This window comes from Mchenga conophoros, linkage group LG11 (assembly GCF_057382185.1).
Source record: "Mchenga conophoros isolate Kocher_MC1m ecotype Shallow Benthic linkage group LG11, M_conophoros_male_GT1.1, whole genome shotgun sequence".
NCBI classification, from domain to species: Eukaryota; Metazoa; Chordata; class Actinopteri; order Cichliformes; family Cichlidae; genus Mchenga; species Mchenga conophoros.
This window is the reverse complement of record NC_140536.1, coordinates 23,825,199-23,850,508: the sequence shown is the minus strand read 5'-3', so window position 1 is coordinate 23,850,508 and position 25,310 is coordinate 23,825,199. Positions and strand designations below refer to the sequence as shown.

The window sequence follows — 25,310 nt, the reverse complement described above, 5'->3', positions numbered from 1 at the left end:
AAAATGAAACGGGTTTGTTAGGTTCGTATTTTAGACTTAACGACCCAAATAACTCATTTTCCCATGAAGCCTTGCGAACTTTACGTCGTTGTGCGTCAACTCCCCAGTCCCCCCTCCCCCTCCCCATCATCACTGCTCTACAGAGGAAGAAAGGGGGAGACGGGTAACCTACAGTGAACGTTGTAAGTGTAGTTTTTATTTATATAGTATATTAAAATACACAGACACAGCTTAAATATCTGCCGGCGTGGCTGCTAATAACGTCCGACCTAGCCCCGGCTTTAGTTCAAATAAATATGAGCGGCAGCGGGCGGCCCAGGACCAGCTCATTCGCTGAGCCTCCCGGAGGTCCCGGATCTGCTGCGGCCGGTGCCGGATCAGGGGTAGCCGGCGGAAGCTCGACAGGAAAGTCCGGGGGTTCACAAGCCAGTGGAAGCAGCTCGACTGGCTTTGGGAATTTGAAGCTACCCAGTAAGTATTATGTTATATTTTTACCACGTGCCCAGTTTACACGTTAAGACGAAGACTTGGACTGTTGGTTATTTTTTTAAAGAAACGTGTCGGGAATTATTTAATGCGGTGGAGCTAAATCTGTTAGCAGGTTAGCTTTGTAGCCAACGCTAGCTATGTTTTTCATTAAAGGAGCCTTGCGATCGAGGGCTTTTATCGACTTGCTAACATTGTAGTTAGCTATGAAGGGAAGCTTAGAACTAAGCCGCTGATATTTCGACTTTAACTAACGTCATGTCATATTTTTAATAAAGATCAGTGGTTATTAGTGCATTGTAACCCAACAATAGCGTTGTTTTAAGCATACACGCTAATATATTGGTCATTAATATCAGATATAATAGTTAGCGGTCTTGCTAACATATTGAAAACCATCTTATATAGGTTATTAATCGTTGTTCTCGGTTGTGTCTTATCTTGTGCTGATGTTTTGCCCCACACCGGTAACGAGTAAGCTGATACCTTTTGTGGTAACTTGAATTCATGGAGATAATCGTCAGCGAAAATCTCTCAATACTGTTCAATCAACTGTTACGTTTGCTCATTAACCAGCAAATATTGACCCTATCCTATCTAAGTGCTCCTTCTGGATGCCTACACTTTAGCAAACAGGGGCTCATCTATGCATGGATTTAGACTGTTACTTTAGAAAAATAACCCCACTTCAGGTCATCTTTAAAATCTTCTGTCTTAGTGTGGGGTATATTAACTGTGTACTTTTTTGCTGGGAGTTGGAACATAGTCACTGTCTTCACCATTTTGCCAACATTTCTGGTGCTCTGGACATCCTGGTTTGCCAGCAGGACTTCCTTCCAGGTAGTCATCCAGGTGTGATGACAGGAACTTGGAAAATGCTCATGTTGCAGTTGGCTGAAACCAAGTGTGCATAAAATGAAAGCGGCAGAAAAGAATAACATCACATCTCATGTGTTAAATTTTGAGTTTAAGCAGTTACCTATAATTACAGCAGATGAAACGGAAGGAGGGCAAAGAAAAATTTCCTTATCTTCATCCATTTAACAATGAGCACAACTGTGGATAACTTCTTCTTTTGCGTCCCTTGCCTTCTTATTTTCCACAGTTTAATGAATTTCCCCTCAGGGGTTTTTCCTGGCTCACGTTGGCCCTTTGGGGGTGGGAGACTGAATACACACAAACACGACTGGTCTGCCTATAGTTAAGAAACTTATAAATGTTCCTAATACTTTTAAGCATTTTATTATCATACATAGATTTAAGATTGACTTAATTAAACTCCCATTTTAAAAATAAGACATTATGACTATTGCAAAAAACAATAATCATGATTGTTTTGTTCAATAATTCTGATCTCGGTAACACAAGTATTCATAAACTTTGCAAACATGTGGTAGCTAAATCTTTTTCCTAAACTCGAATTATAGCTTTGTTCAAATGAAGAAAATATAATCAAGGGAGAAAAGGTGGTGAACATAGTGAAAGATGCAGTGTCACCTGATCAAGAGTTAGACCCAGATTAGCATGGGTTTTTGACCATAAACCCCCGTCTTGCTAGTAAGCAGCCTCAATGGAGTTAGTGAAAGTCCCAGGCAGCAGCAGGCTCACGGGAGAATGGGTGGCCAGGCAGTGAATGACGGAAAGTCGACAGCCAGTGAACGCCTTGGTTGCACGCCACCAAAAGCAGACCGGATGATAGAGCCTGTGAGGTCCAGACACAAAGACCGTTACCATTAAAGTTTCTTCGTAGGTTCACCCATGTGGATTTTACAGCTTTTACTTCTAGATGCTCATCAAAGGCTGTCTTTATATGATCTTGGCTAAGACTTGGAGAGACAAGTGAAAACACACTGTACTAAAAGAAAGGGTTTTGTCTGTAATGCAAGATAAAGCAAAAATGAATTTTAACAAGTAATAATTTACCAAGATGTTCATTATCATGAACATCTTGTTTTCATAACTGCTGGAAGTTAATATTGTAATCACTACCTGGACCTCATAGAAACCCAACCCAGTGTAATGTTTAAACTACATGGACTCTAAGCTCGCTCGCCATCTCCATGTTTTTGTCTTTCATCCAAACTTAACCCTGGCTCAGTTCACACCTAAACATGGTGTGGATAACCAAGAAAACTCCAGGCTAATTGTTAATCTAAAACGGAGGGGGGGGAAACAGATTTTCCTTAAGTAGTAATTTAGAAGCATAATGTAATTTACTATTGTTAGATAACTTTTCATTTTCCAAATCTGAATTGTAGTTTCTCAGAAAGATTTCTTAAAATAAGCTGTCAGAAAGTAAATATGTGCCACTTGCTGTATTGTTTAATAAAGGGGATCACTGAGCATGTTATCAGGGAGAGGCAGATCATCAGTTTCACAAATTTGGGGAACGTAGAGGGTGGGTATCTGACCTTGGAGAGAAGAGCAGGAAAGCAGAAGAGCGTTTTTTGACGCTCTGCAACTGATCCAGATGCTTTTTTTTTACAGACCTTACATCCAGTTTACAGTCATTTGATCAACGTCTTTTGTTTTTTAGTCCAGCAGTCAGGGAACGTTTGCTCTCGATTAGTAAGGAGCATTAACAGACTGCAGTTATATCACTGCTTATAACCCCTTTTCAGTTGTATAACCTTAAAAATGTCAATCAGAAGCACTAATTGACCACTGAAAAACACTTTGTGATCACTGATGCCAGAGGTAACAGAGCCCAGCTGCAACTGAAGGGAAAAAACTAAAATGTGTGAAATTAATTAGATCTAATCTAAACACAAATGGACAAAGACGTGATCAAATAAATAAGAACACCAAACTGATCGAGGACTCAGTACCAGTTTTCATTACACGCACAGCCCTTTTTATTAGTGTAACAGTAACATTTTTGTTCATACAAAAAAAGCCTAATGCCTAAGGTAGAATCACTGTTTTCTATTTGTGTCTGTTGCTAATGTTGAATTCTTAGTTGGACAAGAACCTCAAACTATACCTCTCTGTTATAAAGTGCCTGTTTTTTAGAATAATTGAGCTATTTTCCCCGAACATTCTCTCTCTCACATACACACACGTCCATAATTAGTGATATAACATACTGTCAGGAGAGGAAGTGGAATGATGTCAGTCCAGCCACACCAACCTCATTAAGCAAACTGGTATCATCAAGACATGACAAATCCACATTAACAACATTGTTCATCTGTGATATTATGAAGTTCAGTGTTTCAGCAGCTCTGAGTCAGCACTGAACTCCACAGCATCTCTGGGTGTAACCCATTGCTCATGGGTTCCACCCAGTGTGGTATACAGACTTCAAATATAGCAGTAATAGAGCTCTGTGTAAGGTTATTACTGAGCACTGGCAGATACTATTTGAGTATCTTTTTCCATTTACAATACTATACACATACCTTGACTACATTTATCTGATCAGATGGAGAATACTAATCTAATAGTATTTTTCTATGTGGAAGAGAAGGAATTATGCTTGTGTACGACCTCAGGTTCAACATAAACAGCATTCTTTGTAAATTAAAGTGCTACAAATCAATAGATCCAAAAGTATAATTTTACTTGATTTGTGTTGGTGGAATAATAAAGGATGATATCAATCAGTAAAAATTAAGTGGCTTTTTTGGCATTATTCATGTAGTTTATTTTCTCCTAAAACAAAAAAGGACTCTGCGACCGAACATAACGAGTGAGAGAGAAGTTAAAGCATCAGCTCATCTGAGCTTTTCAGCCGCGTTGACCACAAGTTGCAGTTTAGTGGGGAAAAAAGGCTCAAGCATAAAACAGAAATCTGGAGCTGGTACTGGTGTTACACACCTTTGAAGTGCTGCTGTGGTGAAGTAAACAGAACATTGTTATATATATTATTACAGTACTCTGTTTTTGGTAACCATTGTCCTTGATGTAAATATGATGTGTATGTTTCTGTTCTATGTCTTGTGTACTGTTTGTTTGTATATGTGTATTTCTTGCTGCTGTTACACCCAAATTTCCCCTTGTCGGACAATTAATGCTGGGCATACACTGTGCGATTTTTGGCTCATTTTGAGCCGATTTTCCAGTCGTGTGACCGTTTTGGTGATTGGCCCGAGTTTCGCCTTCATCGTGTGTCGTGCATCGTGTAGTATACGTGGGGTAAGGGGAGCGATTAACACCTCACGACCAGCTCCCAATCATCAATCGCTTGGTCATAAGAAAATCAAACCTGTTTGAAATCCTGTCGGCCGTCGTAAGGGTGTCACCAAAGCCTCTCACACTGCGCACACGCAAACACAGAAATGGAAGTGAAAAGACGGAGCAGCACGGCAGTGCAGCGTGTGATCTGGACACAAGCGATGGAGGCACAACTTGTAGAACTTTGGCAAGCTCATCCGAGCCTTTTTGACCACAACAACCGTGAAAATAGTTGGATTTACATTGCTGCTCAATCACAGCTGCCTGATCAATGTTTTTCATTAGGAATTTAGCAAAGTTGATGGTGGTGGTGTGCGCGTCTGTGTGAGTGAAAGACAGAGGGAGAGCAAGCGACAGATTTTCTGTTATAACCTTCATTTTATGGACGCACAGTGTGAGCACTCAGGTCAAATCAGAGCATCGGGTCGTATAGTGTGAGACTCTGCATCGTGACCTACGAACTTCTAACTAGGGCTGCTCGATTATGGCAAAAATGATAATCACGATTATTTTCACTGAAATTGAGATCACGATTATTTGACGATATTTATTTCGTCCGCCAGAGCTTATATATATATATTTTTTTTACATGTTGTAGTGCCATTTGTCGGAGCATTTCACGTTGCTATACATCAATACAACTGTTATAGCCCATATTTTTAAAATGTGTTTGTATTAAGTCCATAGTAACTACATTAATTGCAAAAAAGTGCAATAAACTACAAAAAAAATTGAAAATCGTTTTTGTTTTGTTTTTTTACATATATTTCTACTTGGAGAAATTTAAGAGGTTTATCCCTCAAAACTTTAAATACAAAAAAGTTGCAAAAAATAGTTTACAACAACAGGAAATTTATTTTGAGTGTCTTCATAGTTTTATTTTTGGAGATACAGCAATTTTTATATACTGCAGGAAAAACAAAAAAACAATCCTATGATGCAAATTTGCAAAGAATGTGCATGTGCATCAAAATAAACTATTTCCAGCAGTGCAATTCGAGTTCTAAGGCCTACAAGTAAAAAAACTACATTTTCCGCGAAAATGACATCACTTGCGATAGTTCGCGTTGACGTCTTTTTCAATGTGGGAAGTGTTATGAACAGCTGATCGGATCGGCAAAGCGTGTTTCTGGAATATTATGTTTTTGTTCCTGCAAGCTCTTTTTATGCAATTTTTGCAAAGCTATATGTGGAAGGAAACCGTGACCTAGGACAAGCTGATGGCATAAGATGTAACTCCTCTGGTTTCATATGGAAAAAAATGTATTGTGCTAGCTTAGCGGTTCAGGTTCTACAGGGATTTAAAAATAGTTATACAAAACGAGCATGCTGCTCTGACCGGCTTTAAAGGGTTAAGAATAACAATGTATTGAATAATGACTTTAAAAAATAATATAAAATAGTGTGCAAATACTGATAACAGTGCAAGTGTTTGCAATATAAGAAATAAATGAAAAATGTGAACTTTGCAGTGTTGCTCTGTGGTGCAGCTACGACACCATAGCAAAGTTTACACACTGTGTCTACTTGATCCACATCTGACTCCGCGAACCCATAATGTTTCCACACCACTGAAGTTTTTTTTCTTTACCTTTCTTTTCAACCAACGGCAGTCACTCTCCTCTCCAAATAACTTCTGCTTAGCTTTCCGAGCTTCCCTCGGGTCCTCTTAATTGTTGTGACGCGTGTTCGAAATGCAGAGCAGTGCGCTTGATTTGCCACACGGAGCAGCGCGAGAGTAAAGCATGAGGGAGGGGCTAATAATCGGCTCAGTCATTTTTAATGATCGTTGAAAGCCCAGATCGTAATCGTGATTAAAATTCGATTAATTGAGCAGCCCAACTTCTAACCCCTGCGAGTCAATCGTGCAGTTTGAGCAGAAGCTGAATAACGCGACTGAAAAAATCGCACAGTGTATGCCCAGCTTAAAGGATTATTCTTACTCAACATTCTGGAATTTGCTATAAGAATAAGTATCGGACTGATATCTGATCTATCAGAAATGGGAAATGGAGAGAAGCATTTCTGGCTGTGCCACATTCAGTTTGAAAGCCGTCATGGTTGTACTGTGTAGTTTTGTGACGAGTAAAATCTGTACTGTATATAGTATGATTAGCATCGTTCAGGAAAATGAAAGATGAATGGATTAAAGGGACCAGTAGCTTTGGTGCAATTTCTTTCTGCCACTTACACGCTTATGGAGAGTGCTAATAAACTACTAATGATCAAGTAGTAGCAACCACAAATTATTTTATCAAGTTAAGTGTGTGCTTGAGCTTTTTTACACTTACAAACAAGCTCAAAGGTAATTGCTTATTAAGTGGGGGTGTGATCAGAGTCACTTTGCTCGTCCGTTTGCTCTTATTAGAAACCAAAGCCCTTCACTGGCAGAGGAGCAGACTGCTCATCTTTGTATTCATTATTCAAGACCCTATCATGCCACAGCTGCTCCATATTTAATGTGCTCCCCTGTGACTTAACTTTTTCTTTCTTTCGTTTTTTTAAGGGTGTAAAAATGATGCTAAAATAAAACACAAAGGGGCAATGTAATGTGCAGCTGTACAGCAGTGTGCAGACACCACACCGTGACTGATCTCAAAGCTGAATATTTCCTGCTGACTCGAGGGTAGAGATCAGATCTAGGCCAATCATGTGGATATGCTGCTGGCTTCTATTTACTGTTAACCTTGAAAAAGTTTTGACTGGAAACTTTAGAAATGGGCAAGTATAATTTTTGCCTTTGGTCAGCACTGATCATTCGGAGGTGGTAATCTATCTGACTAAATAATTGTTGTCTAAGCATGTGCTGGAAGGGCAGCTGATGAAGCCAAATCACTTAGGCTAGTCGGGAGAAATAAAATGTTTCATTGTCTGATTCCATTTTGTAACTCAAAGACATAGCAGAGATCAGGAGGGGTCCTGTTGAGACAGGCGAAGTGAGCAAGCCCAGGAAATGGAAGCACCTCTGGGTGTGCTACTGTCCATGCAATGTTATCACAGGCTCTGACAAGCCTTTTGGCAATGGGCTTCTTCTCTGCTCTTCATCCCCTCCCAGTGTCATTGCTTCTGGTGCCCATTTGTCAGATAATTCTTGAACCAACACTTGCACAGTCATAAAACTCTGAGCAGCTACTTGACCCTAACTAGAAGTGTCAGATACTGTTGGGTCTTAAGCTTCTCACTTTGCCTGATTTCCACAAGGTCGAACATTAGCCTGACAGTATCACTGCTCAACCGGTTGGGAACACATACAGTCCAGTTTGATCTAAAGTGGGAAGGTCTAGTAAACCATAACCTTAATAGCCTTAATAATTTTAATGTACAAAGGTAAGCATTCATATTTAATAACTATCCATTAGTAGGACTCATTATGAATGGACTGCAATGTCTTAAAATAAATACAATATGCCACATCTGTACCTGCAGACATCCTTTAGTACAGGAACCCCTGGGCCATGGACCAGTACCGGTCTGTGAGTCGTTTGGTAACGGGCTGCCAGAGTTGAGGCTCTGGTGTGAAATTTATGGTTTACACAGTTTTTATTGTTAACGCGGTTTCCCTGGGTCTTTTCCCGTGTTGTAGTTGTGTATCTTATTTTGAAAGAAATATTTAAGCATTACCATAGCGACCAGAGAGCATTAAAGGGCAGACAGGAGGCTGTTACTCTCTATGTTGTTAGCGCATTTCAGGAGGATGCTGCTAATAAAGTTACACAATTACACGGTGAATTCACTTTTTTTTTTTTTTTTATCATATTTGCAAAATACCACAGGTTTTTGTCTTGGTCGTATCATTTTATTTTGTTGTATTTATCTGCGACACTTTAAAGGCCGGTCTGTGAAAATATTGTCTGAAATTAAACCGGCCCATGGTGCAAAAAAGGTTCTCTATTTCTTTATTTACTTTTTATTTTAAATTGCATTACATTTGAAGTTAAATTTAGTAACTGCATGATGTTGAAGTTTATTAATAATTGTATTAAATAATCAAGACTATATATTTTGCTAAGATCAAGCCCATGCTGTTTTATTTTCTTTGGAAACTATTCTGCTATTTTTTTTTTCTCCAAGAGTCTCACAGCCCCACACAGGTTTTACCAATCTAATGGCAGATTTGCAAGCTCTTCTGTTTATTTATTTCAGTGGTTTAAAGGTGGTTGGAAAAAACCTGTTGATGCATTAAATTCTACTAGACGATGGTAATGTGCTTTTACACACACACGCACGCACGCACGCACACACACACACACACACACACACACAAAGAGTTGCATAAACTGTGATTTTTGCCATGTTGTTTTATCCTCATTAATTTTGCTTTTCTGTCAGACATATGCCTGTTATTTAAATATGGTATCGATCGAATTGAATCTGCAAAGCTGAAACTGTGATTGATACTTCCATATTCGGTTTGGTGCACAGTTCCCAACCTGACTGTTCTGCTTTAGCCAGGTTGTGTAGCTAAAGCAGCAGCTACAGGGAATTACTACAGGGAATTAATTATATTGGTTAATGTAGTCAGTAATTAGTAAATTTGGCTTTTAGCTGTAATATTTTTTTGGAAAACCTTTTTTGGCCTCAGGTTTCAGGTATTTGTAACAAGAAGGGATTAATCATTGATAGCAGTGTTGAATAAATAGATAATTTTAATGCATGGGTCCAGTATGAAAGACGTTTAGGCTGATTTTCCTCAAGAAAGCAAGGGCAAAGTGTTGTGAGAAGAAGTTCATTATCAGTCTGGATTGTGCCTGAGGAGCTTTTACTTTTACATCATTTTTGATCTAATTTCAGTAGTATTATTTAAGTGCTAAGATGTGTAACTGTCAGGTAAAGCCAAATGTTTTTTAATAATTTCAGGATCTCTAACAAGTTTTTTTTTTTTTTTTTTCTTTCTGTCATCCACAGGAGACAGTGGCAAAGTGACGACGGTGGTAGCCACACCCGGTCAGGGCCCTGATCGCCCACAGGAAGTGTCCTACACAGACATAAAGGTTATAGGAAATGGCTCGTTTGGAGTGGTCTACCAGGCTCGCCTCATCGACACCCAGGAGATGGTGGCAATTAAGAAAGTTCTCCAAGACAAGAGATTTAAGGTATGCTTAGACAGGCTTACCTGGACAGATAATTACAGTGAAGTAAATGCTAGTTTTTCACCTTGTGCAGTTCACTCACTTTTCCTTCGTCTCTCTTTTCCTCTTGCAGAATAGGGAGCTGCAAATTATGAGAAAATTGGACCACTGCAACATTGTCAGGCTACGTTACTTCTTCTACTCCAGTGGAGAGAAGGTGTGTTTGCACTGACCTGACATTTTACGTTGTATATTGTAGAAACTTAGCAGATGGAGCACTGTACTTCCACTCCCTGGCATTTAATCTTCCATGCATCAGTGATGATTCACAGACATGTTTTGGACAAGCCGATCTTGGTCTTTGTTGTACAATGAATAGTTGAATACTTGGAGTTGATGGGGTCCAAGCTCTTTATTTGAATCGCTCAGATTATTGTGGTTTTAAAGAGAAATCACAGACTATGCTTGGCACACTTTTTAAATCTCTGAAGACTTGAGCAAATAATACTTGAGCAGATGACTTTGTGACACACTGACTAGTGAATTAATCTTCTGATGCTGTGGGAACAAATGTTTCAGTCCCTGAATTCCTCAGATCTGGATGCTTAAGCGATATTCTGTTCTTTTAGTTTTTAGCCAAATCTAGTGTAGAGTCACCATATGACTCAGTCTGCCTCTATCATGTCAAATCTGAAAGTAAAAAAGTTAATAAATTAGCTCTTTGCTGGTGTTATTTCAGCATTTATAGTTTAATTTACTTTAGAAATATTTACAGCAGCAAAGCAGTAAACTGTGATCACACTCATAATTGCGCATTGGTTTTAGCATTTAAGTCAGCATCCCTCATTGGCCCTCCTCAGGCACACTGAGTGCTGCAGGTACCACTGCTACAAAGAAAGAATTTAAAGTTGTTCCACAGTAACTAGCAGCTTTGACAGCATACAGATGGCTCTTATTTTAACCTCTTTTTAATTCATTGGCTTTGTGGCTACTTGCAACAATCCAGTGCTGGATGGTAGCAGCTGAAAAAGATTCTCCCATGTTGAAGCTTGTTGAACAGGTGGTTTGTGGGACTCTTATTGACTTTTTAGTGTCTAAGGTTTTGATTGTGACCACAGGGATTAGTGCTACTGCTTTTTCTTTTTTGTGGTGACTGCAGCTTCAGGTCAAAGTATGAAAGCGTTGTTGTCCATACTGCTGTATATTTTTTCCAGAAGACCAGAGGCAGAATCTCCTAAAAGTCTTTATTCCCTCTGAGATACATTTTACAATCCACCTGCATCTATTTTTAGCCACAAATGCAAGTGACATTCTCACACTGTTGAGTCAACAATCAGCATTGTCTTCATGCTGTGTTTGCAGTCCCACTAACAAGAGCCTCTATATTTTTGTAGCCTCATATACTGCTTTTAATTTGAAAATAGCAGGAAAATATTGCTCGTTGCTCAAGGTAGCTTTCGTCAGGTTGTTTCACAGGTAAACTTAACTGTGGTTGGTGGAAACACTGTCATTGGGACAATGACGGTCAATCACTTTGTCCGACATACTTATTACTAGCCCCGGGCCATTGGCTGTATTGACTTCTGCTGAAGTGTATCCCCACTGTCTGGTTGTATCAGCTATATCTTTCTTTCTTTCTTTTTTTTTACACCCCATGCACAATACACTGTTTCATTACATTCATTTGATCTGGTTTCACTTTTGGGACTCGATTTGAGGTGGTTAAGATTCATTTTCCTCCAGTAATCACACAATCCTCTTTGCTTTTGTTCCTCTTTACCAGAAAGATGAGGTGTATTTGAATCTGGTGCTGGATTACGTCCCCGAGACGGTGTACAGGGTGGCTCGCCACTTCAATAAGGCCAAGACCACCATCCCCATCATCTATGTTAAGGTGGGTAGAAACACACACACACACACACACACACACTGCTGCTCACGTGAGCATTTCCCGGTCACTGCTATCACCATGTCACTGTATGCATTGAAAAGTGAGTGGTTTATTTATTACTGCCATGTTTAAATCTTGTATATTTCATTTATTAAAAAGGACATTATAACCATAAAGACATATTGTGAGGTCTGTTTGTGAACGCAGACACAGACCACTCTGTTTATCTTCAAACAGAGTTTTTAACTGAGTATCGTTCTCAACCAAGTTGAAGTTTGTAAATGAGGGGATGTTAGAGTTTCAAATTGATACCATGGATGCATCTATTAAAAATCTCTGACAAGTATAAATCCTGGTGACCTTGAATTCAAGGCCAGTGGTAAAGTTTTCTGAAAATCTTGTGAACACGAGAATGAGGGGACGTACGTTTTTCAAAATCTCAGACAAATTAGAATCCTGGCGAACTTGAGGTCAAGGTCAAAGGTCAAAGTTTCTGAAAATCATTAAGGATTAAGGTTTTTTAAATTTAAGCCATTAGTGCACCTACTGGGACGCTCTTGGAAGCTTTAAAAAAATCTGTTGGAAACTGGGAGTAAATTTTAGTTCAGTAATTGCTTGTGGATGTAATAAAAACAGGCAGCTCACCGTTTCAGGATTATGAAAGCAGAAAAGAGGAAGGATGTCCCAAGGTAGAGCTGGGCGATAGAACGATAACGATATGTATCGCGATATAACTTTTACTCGATAGAGAAATTAAGCTATCGCGATAGACCTCGCCGCTCTTGTCCTCAAAGAAAGAAAAAAAAAAAAAAAAGGTCAGCCAATCCAAATTAAGTAGCGCAGAGCCGAACCAATCACAGCCGCAGCGTCACGTCGCGTGACTTGTTACGTACAGCACAAGTGCCAAGCCGCACGTGTGTTTGTTTGGGAAGCAGCCAGCGGGTAATGGAGCCAGCGCGTAATGGAGGAAATGAGTGTGCCGACTAGAAAAATCAACCTAGCGTGACCGAAGAGAAAACAGATGACGGTTCCAATGCCGGAGAGATTGTCGAACGGAAGAGCCATAGAAGTTCCGTAGTGTGAAGGTATTTCGGCTATTTCAAGTCTGACAAAAAACAGAGTAGCGTGCACTGTAAATTGTGCCGAAAGCAAGTCTGGAAATACAATAAACTGGTGCATGCGTCACACTGTGCGCCACGTTATTGTTTCGGTGAAATGAATTTCTACAATACTGTTACTGTTAATTCTACTCTCTGCAGTGTTTAAATGCTTACATATACACACAGTTAGTCCCTCCACACATACGACTCTGTTCTGCTTCTATGCCCCAGCTTTGTTTACTTTTTCCCACCGAGGCTTCTAGACTTCTGATTGGCCAACATTTCTGCACGGTTAGGAATCTAGCGCCACCTGCTGCTTTGGCATGTTCATAGCAGCGTTTTCCTTCATTTCTGCCTTTATGTGTGGACGGGATTATTTTTTAAAACGAAAACGGAAAATCTCCGTTTTCAAAAATACCCGTGTACGTGTGGACGTAGCCTCAGTCTCTGACTGGAAGCGCTAATTCGTCATTCGGCTTTTGTCAGACTAAAGTAACTGTTAAAACTGTTTGAAAAGCTAAGCTATACAACAAGGAGAGATTGAGAATTTCCTTTTAGTTCTCAGTTTATTTGATATTGACAAAAGTTAGTCAGTTTTGTCTGTTCTTCTGTAAAACAAACTAAGATTTATTTTTAGAATTAATATTTTGTTTCTAAGTGGAATTGACAATTTAGTCTGTTTTGTTTGTTCTATTTTGAAACTTAAACGCTTTAGCGGCTGTCTTTTGTGTAGTTTGCAATATTTGCCTTTATTTATCTGAAAAAGTCTCATGTTCCTTAAGTACATCTACCCTGTTGAACTTATTATGGGAAATAAATATTTAAATAAAAACAAGCTGCTGATTATTTCACATTTTACTTGTGAGCAACGGCACATTTAAATCTTACAAATATAGTTATTTGGCTTATATCGTGATAGATATCGTTATCGCCTGAAATGAAAAAAAACCTATCGTGATATGAAAAAATCTCATATCGCCCAGCTCTATCCCAAGGGAAGTGATTTGTTTGCAGTCTTCTTGGCTGTCTGTTTCGGGTGCTCAGTTTGGAGAGTGTTTGCGTGCTTACTGTGTGCGAAGCAGCAGAGGACATTATAGCTGTCTCATGGCCCATTTCCCTACCTCAGCCTCCTGCTCCCCTGTGCCTTTGAGATGCATACTGATCTCTGTCACTCTTTCTTTCTTTTTTTTTTCTCTAACCGTCTGTCACCATATGCAGGGTCTTCTCCCCCCTCCATGTCTCCCTTGGTGTCATGTTCGCCATTTCATCTCCTCTTACCTCTCTCTGCCCCCCTTTTAACTATCATCTCTTATCCCTCAGTCATCTTGTCTGCAGTATTTTATAATCTGGCCAGCCTGCTGTCAGTGCATCATGTGGGCAATAATGATGATAATGGAGATGATGACGAATTAAGATGCTTACTGTCTGTGTGTCACAGGCACATTTAATGGGCACACACTTAACTGTGTGGTGAATTTCTCATTCCATAACAACATCATCGACCTCGGGTGTGTAGGCAGATGCCAAATAGGAGCTGGCCGTAGATCTTCAGGGAGTATTTTTCACCCTTGTGTTATTTTGGTATAGAAGCACAACACCACAGGCTGCATGAGACAAACGAACAGCTGCTTCTTTCGACAAACCCCTTTACATTGTGCCCAAAAACAGAATTGGGGCACATGTTGATGTGACTAACATATGGTGAACATCTATACAGAATCAGCTGTGCCTACAGATTAAATCATCCATTTTAGTAAAAGTTTAACAACATTTAATTTGCAGCACAATACACGCTGCCCGGTCTCAGGGCACAACGTAGAATGCTGATGAGAAAGTGATCTATTTGTTTGGACACAATCTGTCCAGGTTTCTTTTTTTCCCAACAGTCAGCACAATTGTCAGACTAATGGGAAGTATGTTTCCTGTCTGAAGCACGCTTGTCATCCACACTCATCAGCACAGATTTCTCTCCATGGCAACCAAGAAAACAAGCTTTGAACAAAGTGGCAACTGTCGTGTTTTAAACCAAACAATGAGCTCTTTCTGAATCTGAGTAGTTTTTAAATGCATATAAACCTAACAAGCTGGTTAGCTATTGGTAATTAGTAACTTATTTAAAACAACACAATTGACGCATAAGCTTCTGCTCGTTGTAGGAAGTGAACTATGGTCTCTGGTGGAAGCGACACCATCACTAACACCATGTGGACTTTTTCACCCTTTAAATGTGGAAAGTAGGGCTGCCACAAACGATTATTTTGATAGTCGACTAGTCACCGATTATTTTTGCGATTAGTCGACTAATCAGATCATGCATCCATTGGACGTAAAACATACAGCTTATTGCACCAGCAGCATCTGCTCTTATATAACTATCATTAGCTTACAGCTTTAAGTGTTTACTGTATGTGCTAACTAAAAATAAAGACAAGATGATAGTTTATTAAATTTTAATGAAATTTGCAGATTGTTTCGGTGAAGTAAACTCCTTGCTATCTAAAATATAACGGGACACCGGAGTATATTCTCGAGCATCTCACACTTCTGACAATCAGCTGTGTAAAAACTATAACTTTAATCTCAGCCAAACCGATTTACTCAGGAACAAATAAAATACTGAAAAAAGCCAAACAATAACATTTTTAATTTATCTAAGTGACTTATATATATTTAACCTGAGTAGCGAAAGACAGCAGTGGGTTTGAAAACGATTTGCCGGGAGTCCGGGGTTCTCACGGGCTCTAGTGAGCCTTGCCCCCGGCTAGCTATCGAGCTAGTGGGTAACAGACGTCTCCGAAAACGCCTCCTCTGCACCCTGGTGACATATCCCTACTCCAAGGCCCTGCATGTGTGGGTGGTTGTGGTGGAGCGGGAAGAGGGAGGCAGCTGGAGAGTAGGGGTATGTCACCAGGGTGCAGAGGAGGCTACACCACTCCCACTCCCCCCCCCCCCCCCCCCTCCCCCTCAGTCCCCTTCTGGCTGCCTCTGCCTCAATTTTATCCCACAACTTAGACATTCACATTACTCACACTCTCATTACACATACATATAGGATCTTGGGGCACGATACACGGAGTCCAAATTACCATCAGGGTGTACACCTCACCCCTGGCGTCGTTGCCCACCTCTCAAAGTTAAATACACGTAGACATTGAGGGCTAGCAGGAGGGACTATGCGCTTACCTGCTGCTCTCTGGCAGGTAGCTCCATGCCCTCCTGGGTTTTAAATGCACCTTAGAACACACATGCATCAACACTACAATGAGCGGGTGGAGGGAGGTTTGGAGTCTTCTCTCACCCCCGTTCTCTGCGGCCTGCGGGGGGGGCTAGGAGGAGGAGTTGGCCGTCCGACTGCGGTCTGGAGTGTGGGGCCTCCCTGCTGCTGCAGAGTCGGGGTGGTCTGCCTCTCCCCACCGCAGGGAAAAGGGTAACACCACCTGGGTCTGGGTGCAGTTCCCCCCTCCAGGGGCAAGGGTACCTAGACCCGGTTCGTAGAGTACGCTTGGGGAGTGTGATCGTGTGTACAGTGTCTCTTTATGTCTGTCTCCACGTTGGTTGAGTGTGGAGTAAGTGCATATGAGAGCATGAGGATGGGAATGGATGTTTGTATCTGTGTGTGCCTGTATGTCTGTGTCTATATGTCAGGTTGGGTATCAGACGCCACCTCTCTGGGGACATCTCGGGCCCTCCAAGGTTTGGAGGCCTATCTCCACCCACCACCACTTCCCCTGCCAGTGGCGGACTCCCTCAGGTGTCGGTGCGTTGGTGGTTCTTTGTGTCTGGGGGTGGGCGTCCGGGTACACACCGGCTCACTCCTTGGCGGCCGCTTATCGGGGCCTGGAGCCTGGGGCTCGCTCGGGCCACTTCAGAGGTGGGGTGCCCCTGGCCTCTCGGCCTGGGGCTCAGTCACTCAGGCACAGCCAGCTGTGCCTGAGTGACGCGCCCGGAGCTCACGGGCGCGTCACTGCAACTCCCCCTGGCTTCTGCTCCGCGGCTGCTGAGTGAGCCCTCATCTGGGACTCTCCTCAGCTCTTTCTGGGACAGTGGCGCGGCTGCCCCTCTGTTGGTCTTCCTTGGTCTCTTGTGTTCTGGGGGCCTCTGGATGTCTGGAGTTTTGATCTCCTCCATACCTGCTTCATACCCTGGAGGACGGGGCTGTGGCTCCCCCACACTCCCTAGCAGATCGTTACATGGAGAAACCTTTGGAATGCAAGCATGCTGATCCACACAGGTATGCACACAGGTGTACACACGGGTGTTCACAGACGCGGACTACAGCTTTCTTGGCTGCTGCCTCAAAGCACATTGTGCGCTGTCTATCTTGCGTGCTGCACAATATCGTTTATTACTTAGTATCTACTGATATCTACTGCTAGCTAGTTTATTGTGATGGTGCTGTTTTTTTTTTATTATGTTGCTCTTTGTTGTTTGCTTTCTCTTCTGTTTTTTTTCTCCATACAGGTGACCCAGGTGTTTTGTTTTTTTTGTTTGTTTTTGTTTTTTTCTTTCTTCCCCCCCTTCTCACCGTCTCTTCTCCCCTTTGGTTTTCTTTCTCTCCCTCTCTTTCTTTCATTCTTTCTCCCTGTCCTATCCACCAGTCATGTCTGTCCCATTTGTAGCAACTGAAAATAAAATAAATTCATAATTATAATAAAGGTCAATCAAATGGACCAATATGGCAAGGCCATGATGATCCACTTGGTAAAATAAATCCGCTTGGCATCTTTCTTGGCCTTAAGACAACAATTCTGATGGCTAAAGATCCAAACGGGACAAAAAAAAAAAAAAAAGTTTATAGGACCAAATCCCCAGGAGGAGTTCGTTAAAGTAGGAAAAAAAAAAAAGAAAATCATATATCACTACATTAACAGTCATGGCTATTTAGCAAGCTGCTATGAGACTGTGTTGGTTCATCTGCACCTTCGTTTTTGGCTCATTCTGATCCTTTTAAATGCAGAGTGTGCACTTAAAATTCCTCCGATTTTATAGCACGTTATTTATCTTCACCAAAGCCATTAAATTTGTGATACTGGGGCGTCCCGGCTTGTCAATCTTCAGTTTAGTATTTAAAAGAATGTATGCAGTGAAAATAATTGGCTGCTCTTAAAATGTCTAAAAAATTTGCTTTTCTCCAGATAGACAGGAATACTGTTTTCTCCTTTGTGGGATGAAATAACACGCCTATAATAAAACATGGAATTGCAGTGTAAGTTCACTGTGAGAGAAGCTAATAATTCTTTTCTTTTTTTGTCGTCAGTCCTGCAGCAACAACTTGTTAAACTGAAAACAATGAACTATTTATTGATTATTTTTATTCATCTATTGATTTTCTTCCACTTATTCGGTTCATATCTCATTTAATTTATTAAGTCATGCCTGTATTGTTTTTCTTTCAAACTTGTATATTGTCCTAAAAATAAATTGACTTGCATTTCATGTGATCTTAAAAAACATGAAAAATGAAAACGGTGCAGGAATCCTGATGGTGGCTTGTAGCTAGGACGTCTCCAGTGAGATATAAATGGCTTTTGTTCTTAAATTGCTCTTTTTTTTTAAGATTTGTTTGATTTTTGTCTGAGTTGTTAAACACTGTTGGGCATTGTGTCTCTGTCTCCTCCTCAGGTGTACATGTACCAGCTGTTCCGCAGCCTGGCCTATATCCATTCCCAGGGCGTGTGTCACAGAGACATAAAGCCTCAGAACCTCCTGGTGGACCCAGAATCGGCCATCCTCAAACTCTGTGACTTTGGCAGGTCAGTAACATTTCCCGCCTGCGGGCAGATCTGTCTGTCTGCATTTTTCATTTTTGCATTGTAGTGACCATTTCTGTCTCATTGTGGATATTTAGTTTGCTGTCTGTTTGTGTAGCGCTCTTCCTCGGGCTCCGCTTTCCCTGTGTGGATCACTCATGCCTTTTTTATGTCTGGGTCGCTTACATGCTACTGTGAAAACAAACACACTGGCAAATCCAAGGTTCACACCGACTGCGAGTCTCATCCTGAACTGTCTGTTTTCTGAATCCTCCAGTGCAAAGCAACTAGTTCGAGGGGAGCCAAATGTTTCCTATATTTGCTCGCGGTACTATCGTGCCCCAGAGCTCATATTTGGTGCCACCGACTACACGTCCAATATTGACATCTGGTCAGCCGGCTGTGTGTTGGCCGAGCTGCTGCTGGGTCAGCCCATCTTCCCCGGAGACAGCGGTGTGGACCAGCTAGTAGAGATCATCAAGGTACAGTAAGAGTGCTGTAAACAGTGGTACAGCTGGGCAATACCACCGCCTCTTCTTCCTCTACCTCTTTGCCCCCCCCCCCCTTTTTTTTTTTTTTTTTGCACAAGTCGAGGAGCGTGTCAGGTTACATTTCACTGTGTGTTATACTTGTATAACTATGCATGTGACAAATGCAGAACCTTGAACCTTGTAATATTGTAAATGTAGGATTGTTTATAAAGGAACTGCATATTGAAGAAATATGGAGGAAAAAACATGCTTGGTCGAGGTCAGGGCTGCATTTCATTTTGTTGTGTTTAACAAACTTAAATATTAGAAAACATCTCTGAATGAAGAAAATATAAATATGCACAGATGCACATTGTGAACAAACACAGAGCCGTATTCATGAATATGAAAAAACTCAGATAATGATCTTTTCTGTTATGACCTGTGACTCTTAAGTGCTTTTGGTTTAATACCACTCAACAAAGAAAAGACCAGGATCTTTTCCTATTAGTATTACTATTTATGCATACATTTTTGTATGCATGCCGTGTTTCAAAGCACTTTTAGGTGTGTTCACTCAGGGTTGAAGTATGAGTCCATTTTCCCACACTTAGCTATCTGGGCTTCCCGGGTAAGCTGTACAATTTATTCATTTTTCATCCACCTCAGACAACGACTGGATCAATTTACTAGCAAACAATTCCCTTCCCTTCTTGTGTTTTCATACCATTATTATATTGCTGTTGTCCCCTTAGACTCCCTCGTCTCACTGTTGGACAGGCCCCAACACATATTGAGATGGGTTTATTGTAATGTTTAAAATCATTAGGTGTGTACTCATATTTGATGATAGCTGGTATTAAATAGGCAAAAGACAGCCTGAGGGCTAGAACCAGTCCAAAAATGATCTCAATACAGCTTTGCAGCATCCTAAAAGGAAAGCAAAACAATCCATCAATAATTAATAAGAGGCAATATAATGCAAAGGAATCTCAAGGTTGTCTGCAAAGAGGCTGGACTGCCATTTAACTTAATACCAATGCAGTGTGTTTCATCTGTGATCTCTGAAGTAGTGCATATCAGACAGTTGCAAGATTCAGACTCATTTATATAATGTAATGCAAATAAATGTTAACATTTCACTCCTGTTTGGCAGGTTTTGGGGACGCCAACAAGGGAGCAGATCCGGGAGATGAACCCCAACTACACAGAGTTTAAGTTCCCACAGATCAAAGCACACCCTTGGACAAAGGTATGCTCCCATTACTGGACAATATTGACGTTGAGAGGTTTACCTCTCTGAATGCAGTTACTGTTGCTCTTTAGAGAAAACGTCACACTAAACTAATTTTAATGAATCCAAATTCATGCTAGCATTGATCATCGATACATTTTCTTTCTATCTCCTATCAGGTGTTTAAGCCTCGTACCCCACCGGAGGCCATTGCTCTCTGCTCTCGACTGCTGGAATACACGCCGGTGACCCGGCTGTCGCCACTGGAGGCATGTGCGCACGCCTTCTTCGATGAGCTGCGCCAGCCGAACACCCGCCTCCCCAGCGGGCGAGAACTTCCGCCCCTATTCAACTTCAGTCCCGTTGGTCAGCATGTCCTTTTTTTTTTTTTCTTCTTTCCTGCAGTCTGTTTCTTGCACAGATTATCAGCTGTTATTTATATTGTATCAGTATCATTAATCATGTTTTCTTTGCCCTGTTCTCTCAGAGCTGTCCATTCAGCCCCAGTTGAACTCCACACTCATTCCTCCTCACGCTCGTGCACAGACATCGCCTGCATCACACGGTACGTTATTAAATGGGCTTTAAAAAAAAATTATATACCGTATTTTCACGACCATAAGGCGCACTGTGCTAAAAGGCGCAGTCTCAGTTATGTGTGCCCTTACTGTATTTAACACACACATAAGGCGCACTGGACCATAGGGCGTATTTAAAAATAAAGCGGGAGCAAACCTGAATTCGGTACCTTACTCACATTTCTATTGCCGGTAATCGTCATCATCAACAACACACAAGCATACAAGTGTGCGTATTTAAAAATAAAGCAGGAGCAAAACAAAGTTTGGTACTCACATTTTTATCATCAATCAAACCCATCGAAGTCCTCATCCTCTGTGTCTGAATTGAACAGCTGCGCTAAATCTCCATCAAACATGCCAGGTTCACTGTCTTCACCGTCAGAGTCACTTTCCGTGCCGTGCGGCTCCTCGGAAACGATGCCGGCTTTTGCGAAAGCTCGAACAACAGTGCCAGCAGACATGTTAGCCCAAGCATCTACAATCCATTGGCAAATTGTGGCGTAACTCGCCCGGCGCTGCCTTCCACTCTTGGTGAAACTGTGGTCTCCACCGGTCATCCATCGCTCCCAGGCCGCTCGCAGCCTTACTTTGAACGGGCGGTTCACACCGATGTCCAGCGGTTGGAATTCCTTTGTCAGGCCTCCCGGAATGACAGCAAGCTCACAGTTCATTTGCTTCACAAGTTTTTTTCACATCGGCTGTGAGATGGGCACGCATAGAGTCACAGATCAACAGCGATGGTGATGCGTGGAAAAAACCACCTGGTCTCCTTACATACACCTCCCTCAGCCACTCTTTCATCATTTCCTCATCCATCCAGCCCTTTACATTTGCCTTAATGATGATTTCTGCTGGAAACTTCTCTTTAGGCAAAGTCTTTCGCTTAAAAATCACCATAGGCGGCAGTTTCTGTCCATTAGCATGGCAGCCAAGCACAACAGTGAAAGAAGACTTTTCATACCCCGTTGTGCGTATCGCTAGCGTGCTGGTCCCCTTCTTCTCCACAGTGTGACTCACCGGGATGTCAAAAGTGAGCGGGACCTCGTCCATGTTAGTGATGTGGCTGGGCTGGATGTTTTTGTCGCCGATGTGTTTGCTGCAGTAGGAGCAGAAGATGGCCAGCATTTCCTTATAATCCGCTGGAAGTTGCTGCGCTACCGTAGTCCTGGTCCGGATGGAAAAATGGCACCGTTTCATAAAACGAAAGCACCAAGACGGACCTCTTTGGAAATGTTCAATGTTCATCTCTTCAGCTAGTGAAACTGCTTTTAGCCGAATGGTGACCGTCGAAACGCTTCTCCCGCTCGCGCTTTGCTCGATGATCCACCGCTGGAGTCTTTCCTCCAACTCGAGCCACCTCGCCTTATGTCCGCGGAAACTCAGCTGCGTTTTCTTGACCTGCCGGAGCTTGTTTTCCAGCTTCCTCCATTTGCGAACCATCGATTCGTTAATCTTAAATTCTCTCGCTGCTGCTCGATTTCTATGTTCCTCCGCGTAGCTGATGGCCTTCAGTTTAAACTGTGCTTCGTAAGCGTGTCTCTTTGCCATTTTCAGGGTTGTTAAAACAACGATGTCCTGCATAATGCACATACCTGTTCTTTTATACAGGTATGTGCGATTGTCCCGGTATATACGATCAACGCCCACACTTCACCCTTTAACGTTCTCATGGTGTTCTCTACTACGTCCTCCTTACAACACATAGGGCGCACCGCGCTATAGGGCGCGCCGCACTTTTTGAAGAAAATCTAAGACTTTTAAGTGCGCCTTATGGTCGTGAAAATACGGTGTGTGTGTGTGTGTGTGTGTGTATATATATATATATATATATATATATATATATATATATATATATTTTATTTTTAAAGGCACTGGTGTCTGTAATTGTTAAAACTTGTGCTTCCTCTTTTCCCCTGCAGAGGGCAGTGTGTCAGACAGTACCGCCCAGCCCAGCTCAGCACCTAGCTCCATCAACAACAGCACCTGAGCATTCATCCCTCTGTCATATTTTCTGTTTTGTCTTCCCCATGTTCTTTTTACTTTCCTCTGCTCCTCTCCCTCTCAACCTTCCTCCTGGCTCCAAACCCTTACAATACAAGGAAAAGAAACTAGATACACCCACGTAAAAACTCAGCACTGCTATTTCCCCTGAATATTTAACCATTTTCAATAAAATGCTGCACCTGCAGCTGTGGGTTGAGGACATTTAGGTAGTTGTGCTTGGGCTTATTTATAGGATGCAGGCCCAAGTCCAGGTTGGCTGCTGTCTGACCTCTTAGGATGTTTAGGAGATGAGGAGGGGGCTTGTATATATTATGTGGATTATCTGTAATATAATCAACAGTTGGCTTTTATCCCTTTTTTTCTTTTTTAGTTCATTTTATTTGAATTTTATGTGTGGCCACAGTGCCATTGATTGGGATCCTGATTGGCTAGTTAGTGCATAAGGCCCAACTGGTAGACAATCATCCTTTGTGGGGTCAAAAATGCCACACTTATACTGTACAGCTAACTCTGTGGACTGTCTGTCGCTTTCCACTTAAGTTGTCAGTTCACAAAGGCCACTGGTGAACAGATTCACCAGAGGAATGATTTGAAACAAAAAAAATCTCCCAGCGAATACAGTGTTGGCTCAAGATTGTGCGTGTCATTTTAGATAAGAGGTGGTTTTAGATTTTTATTACAGAGAAGAGCTCCCCAGCCCGTGTTCACCGTTTGTTTTCGAGTATTAGCTCCAGCACTGCCTTTTACGTGAACGAGAGGGAGTTTTGTGCGAGCAGAGCGCACATCTTCAGTTTTTTCTGTATAAGCTCATGTCGTCATTTAAGCTGGAAACCAAGAGTTTCAATTTAATTCTCAAGTGAGTATTGCACATCTCTAAAAGGGAGTAGAGGGAAGCAAATGTTGGTGGGGGGCTCCGGCTACATCTCAGAGTAGCCTCGGTGCCTCGCTGTGTTTTGAATGATGTTGCTGTTCGTATCAGCCTGATTATGTTGAAGAATGCTGTTTTCGCCGCTCACACCATCACTGGCGCCGCTTATTGTTTGTGCTGGAGGATGACTGTGATTTCATTTTGTGTGTCGCCAGAGTGTTGAAACCATCTTCGCCCCTTCCCAAAGCAAGTCCGCCTGCAAAGCTCATATCATGTTCTCCGCGCCATGCGGTGATGGTCGGGAATGATTCACGCAGCTGGCAGTCCTCTGTGGGCGTGGCCAGTTTCCTCTCTTCCAACACGCATGTTCAGCCCATGTCGACCACGCTGTTTTACTTCCACTAATATCAGTAATAATCTGACCAGAAATTATGCTCGAACCCCTGAAATCCAACAGCTTTTGGAGCCTCCCCCCTTCCATCCCTCCTAGTCTTCATCCCTCTGGCTTCAGATTCCCCCTTTTCTTTTTTTTTCTTTTTTTTCCCCTGCCCACTGCTAAACTTGTAAATATCAAGTACCTTTTATTTTATTTTGGGTTTTGTTTTTTTTTTTTGTTATTATTGTTATTATATTGTTGTTCCTGTAATTTTTTTTTCTCCTCTAGTAGACCGGCGCAGCAGCGTCCGGGTGATTATCCTCAGTCGCAGTCTGTAAATACGATTTCATTTCAGTCCCTGGTTCACGAGGGGAAAACAGAACAAAACGTTTCATTTTTATTCTCTCTCCCTCCACTTCTCTCTTCAGAGCGGCCCCTTTTCCCCCATAAATGTTGTCATAACTGTTTTATTTATTGTGTTGTGGGTTTTTTTTTTTTTTTTTGATGGGTGGGTAAAATTGAGGGATTCTTTTTTGTTTTGTTTTGTTTGCGTTTTTTTTTTTAATTCCACATTTTAGTCTAGCAATTTCACATGCAAAATAATTTCACATCCAAGATACTGTACTCGGATCCAGATGTTGGAGCGCGTTGTCCAATCCGTGGTCTCGTATGAATGCAGGTGCACTTGCTCGCCAACAGGTGGAACTCCAGTTTTCCATTAAACTTCAATGTGAAGGGAATGTTACAAGCCTCTGGATCTGTGGGGTCGTGGTGTTGGGAGGGAGCACGGGTCACTGTATGCGTGTGTGTGTGTGTGTGTCTGTGTGTGTGAGTCTGGAGGAAGGGGGGAAATTAATTTGTCCATTGGCATTTATCATCTCCTTTGTCTGACTCACCTGTTTTTTCATTTCTCTGTGCGTCATGTGACTGTAACGGGCTTGGCCTGTTAGTACGCTGTGCATGCTTCACAGATGGTGAGTTTCTCGAGCACAGCAGCAGGGAATATATGTGTGTTTGTATGCGTGCTGGCAGACCATGGACATTATTACCTGTATTTTTTCCAAAATGAAAAACTGGCTATATGTGCTGTTTTAATATCTGTTTTTCCCCGTTCTGATCTGTCACACTCTGTTGTGACCCTGCTCTTTAAACCACCCCTTGTCCAAGAGTGGAATATACTAGATGGGAACAGAACAGTTGGATAAAGGAGATGATGATGATAATTAGAGAGGGATGGGGGGAGAGAGACAGTTTTTGTTTGTTGGTATAAATAATTAAACTCATTAATAAAGTGATGAAACTGTA

At 41.7% G+C, this 25,310-nt stretch overlaps 1 protein-coding gene across 1 annotated transcript; it reads left to right on the top strand.

Annotated features, from left to right (window-relative positions):
* The first annotated feature begins 21 nt into the window (after positions 1-21).
* On the top strand, positions 22-25,310 carry gsk3ab (glycogen synthase kinase 3 alpha b). The gene is made up of 10 exons (XM_085291639.1): positions 22-471; positions 9,568-9,755; positions 9,865-9,948; positions 11,515-11,625; positions 18,345-18,475; positions 18,750-18,954; positions 20,099-20,194; positions 20,356-20,542; positions 20,664-20,741; positions 22,677-25,310. Exons 1-10 carry the CDS (start codon positions 297-299, stop codon positions 22,742-22,744), a joined length of 1,323 nt encoding a protein of 440 aa, XP_085147765.1. The 5' UTR covers positions 22-296; the 3' UTR covers positions 22,745-25,310.

What these genes read in the sequence shown, in the direction of transcription:
- gsk3ab (XM_085291639.1), top strand. Translation starts at nt 297, where the DNA reads ATGAGCGGCAGCGGGCGGCCCAGGACCAGCTCATTCGCTGAGCCTCCC. An exon ending in TCCAAGACAAGAGATTTAAG is followed by an intron (nt 9,756 to 9,864) that starts GTATGCTTAGAC and finishes TTCCTCTTGCAG; the next exon opens with AATAGGGAGCTGCAAATTAT. An exon ending in GACATCGCCTGCATCACACG is followed by an intron (nt 20,742 to 22,676) that starts GTACGTTATTAA and finishes TTTCCCCTGCAG; the next exon opens with AGGGCAGTGTGTCAGACAGT.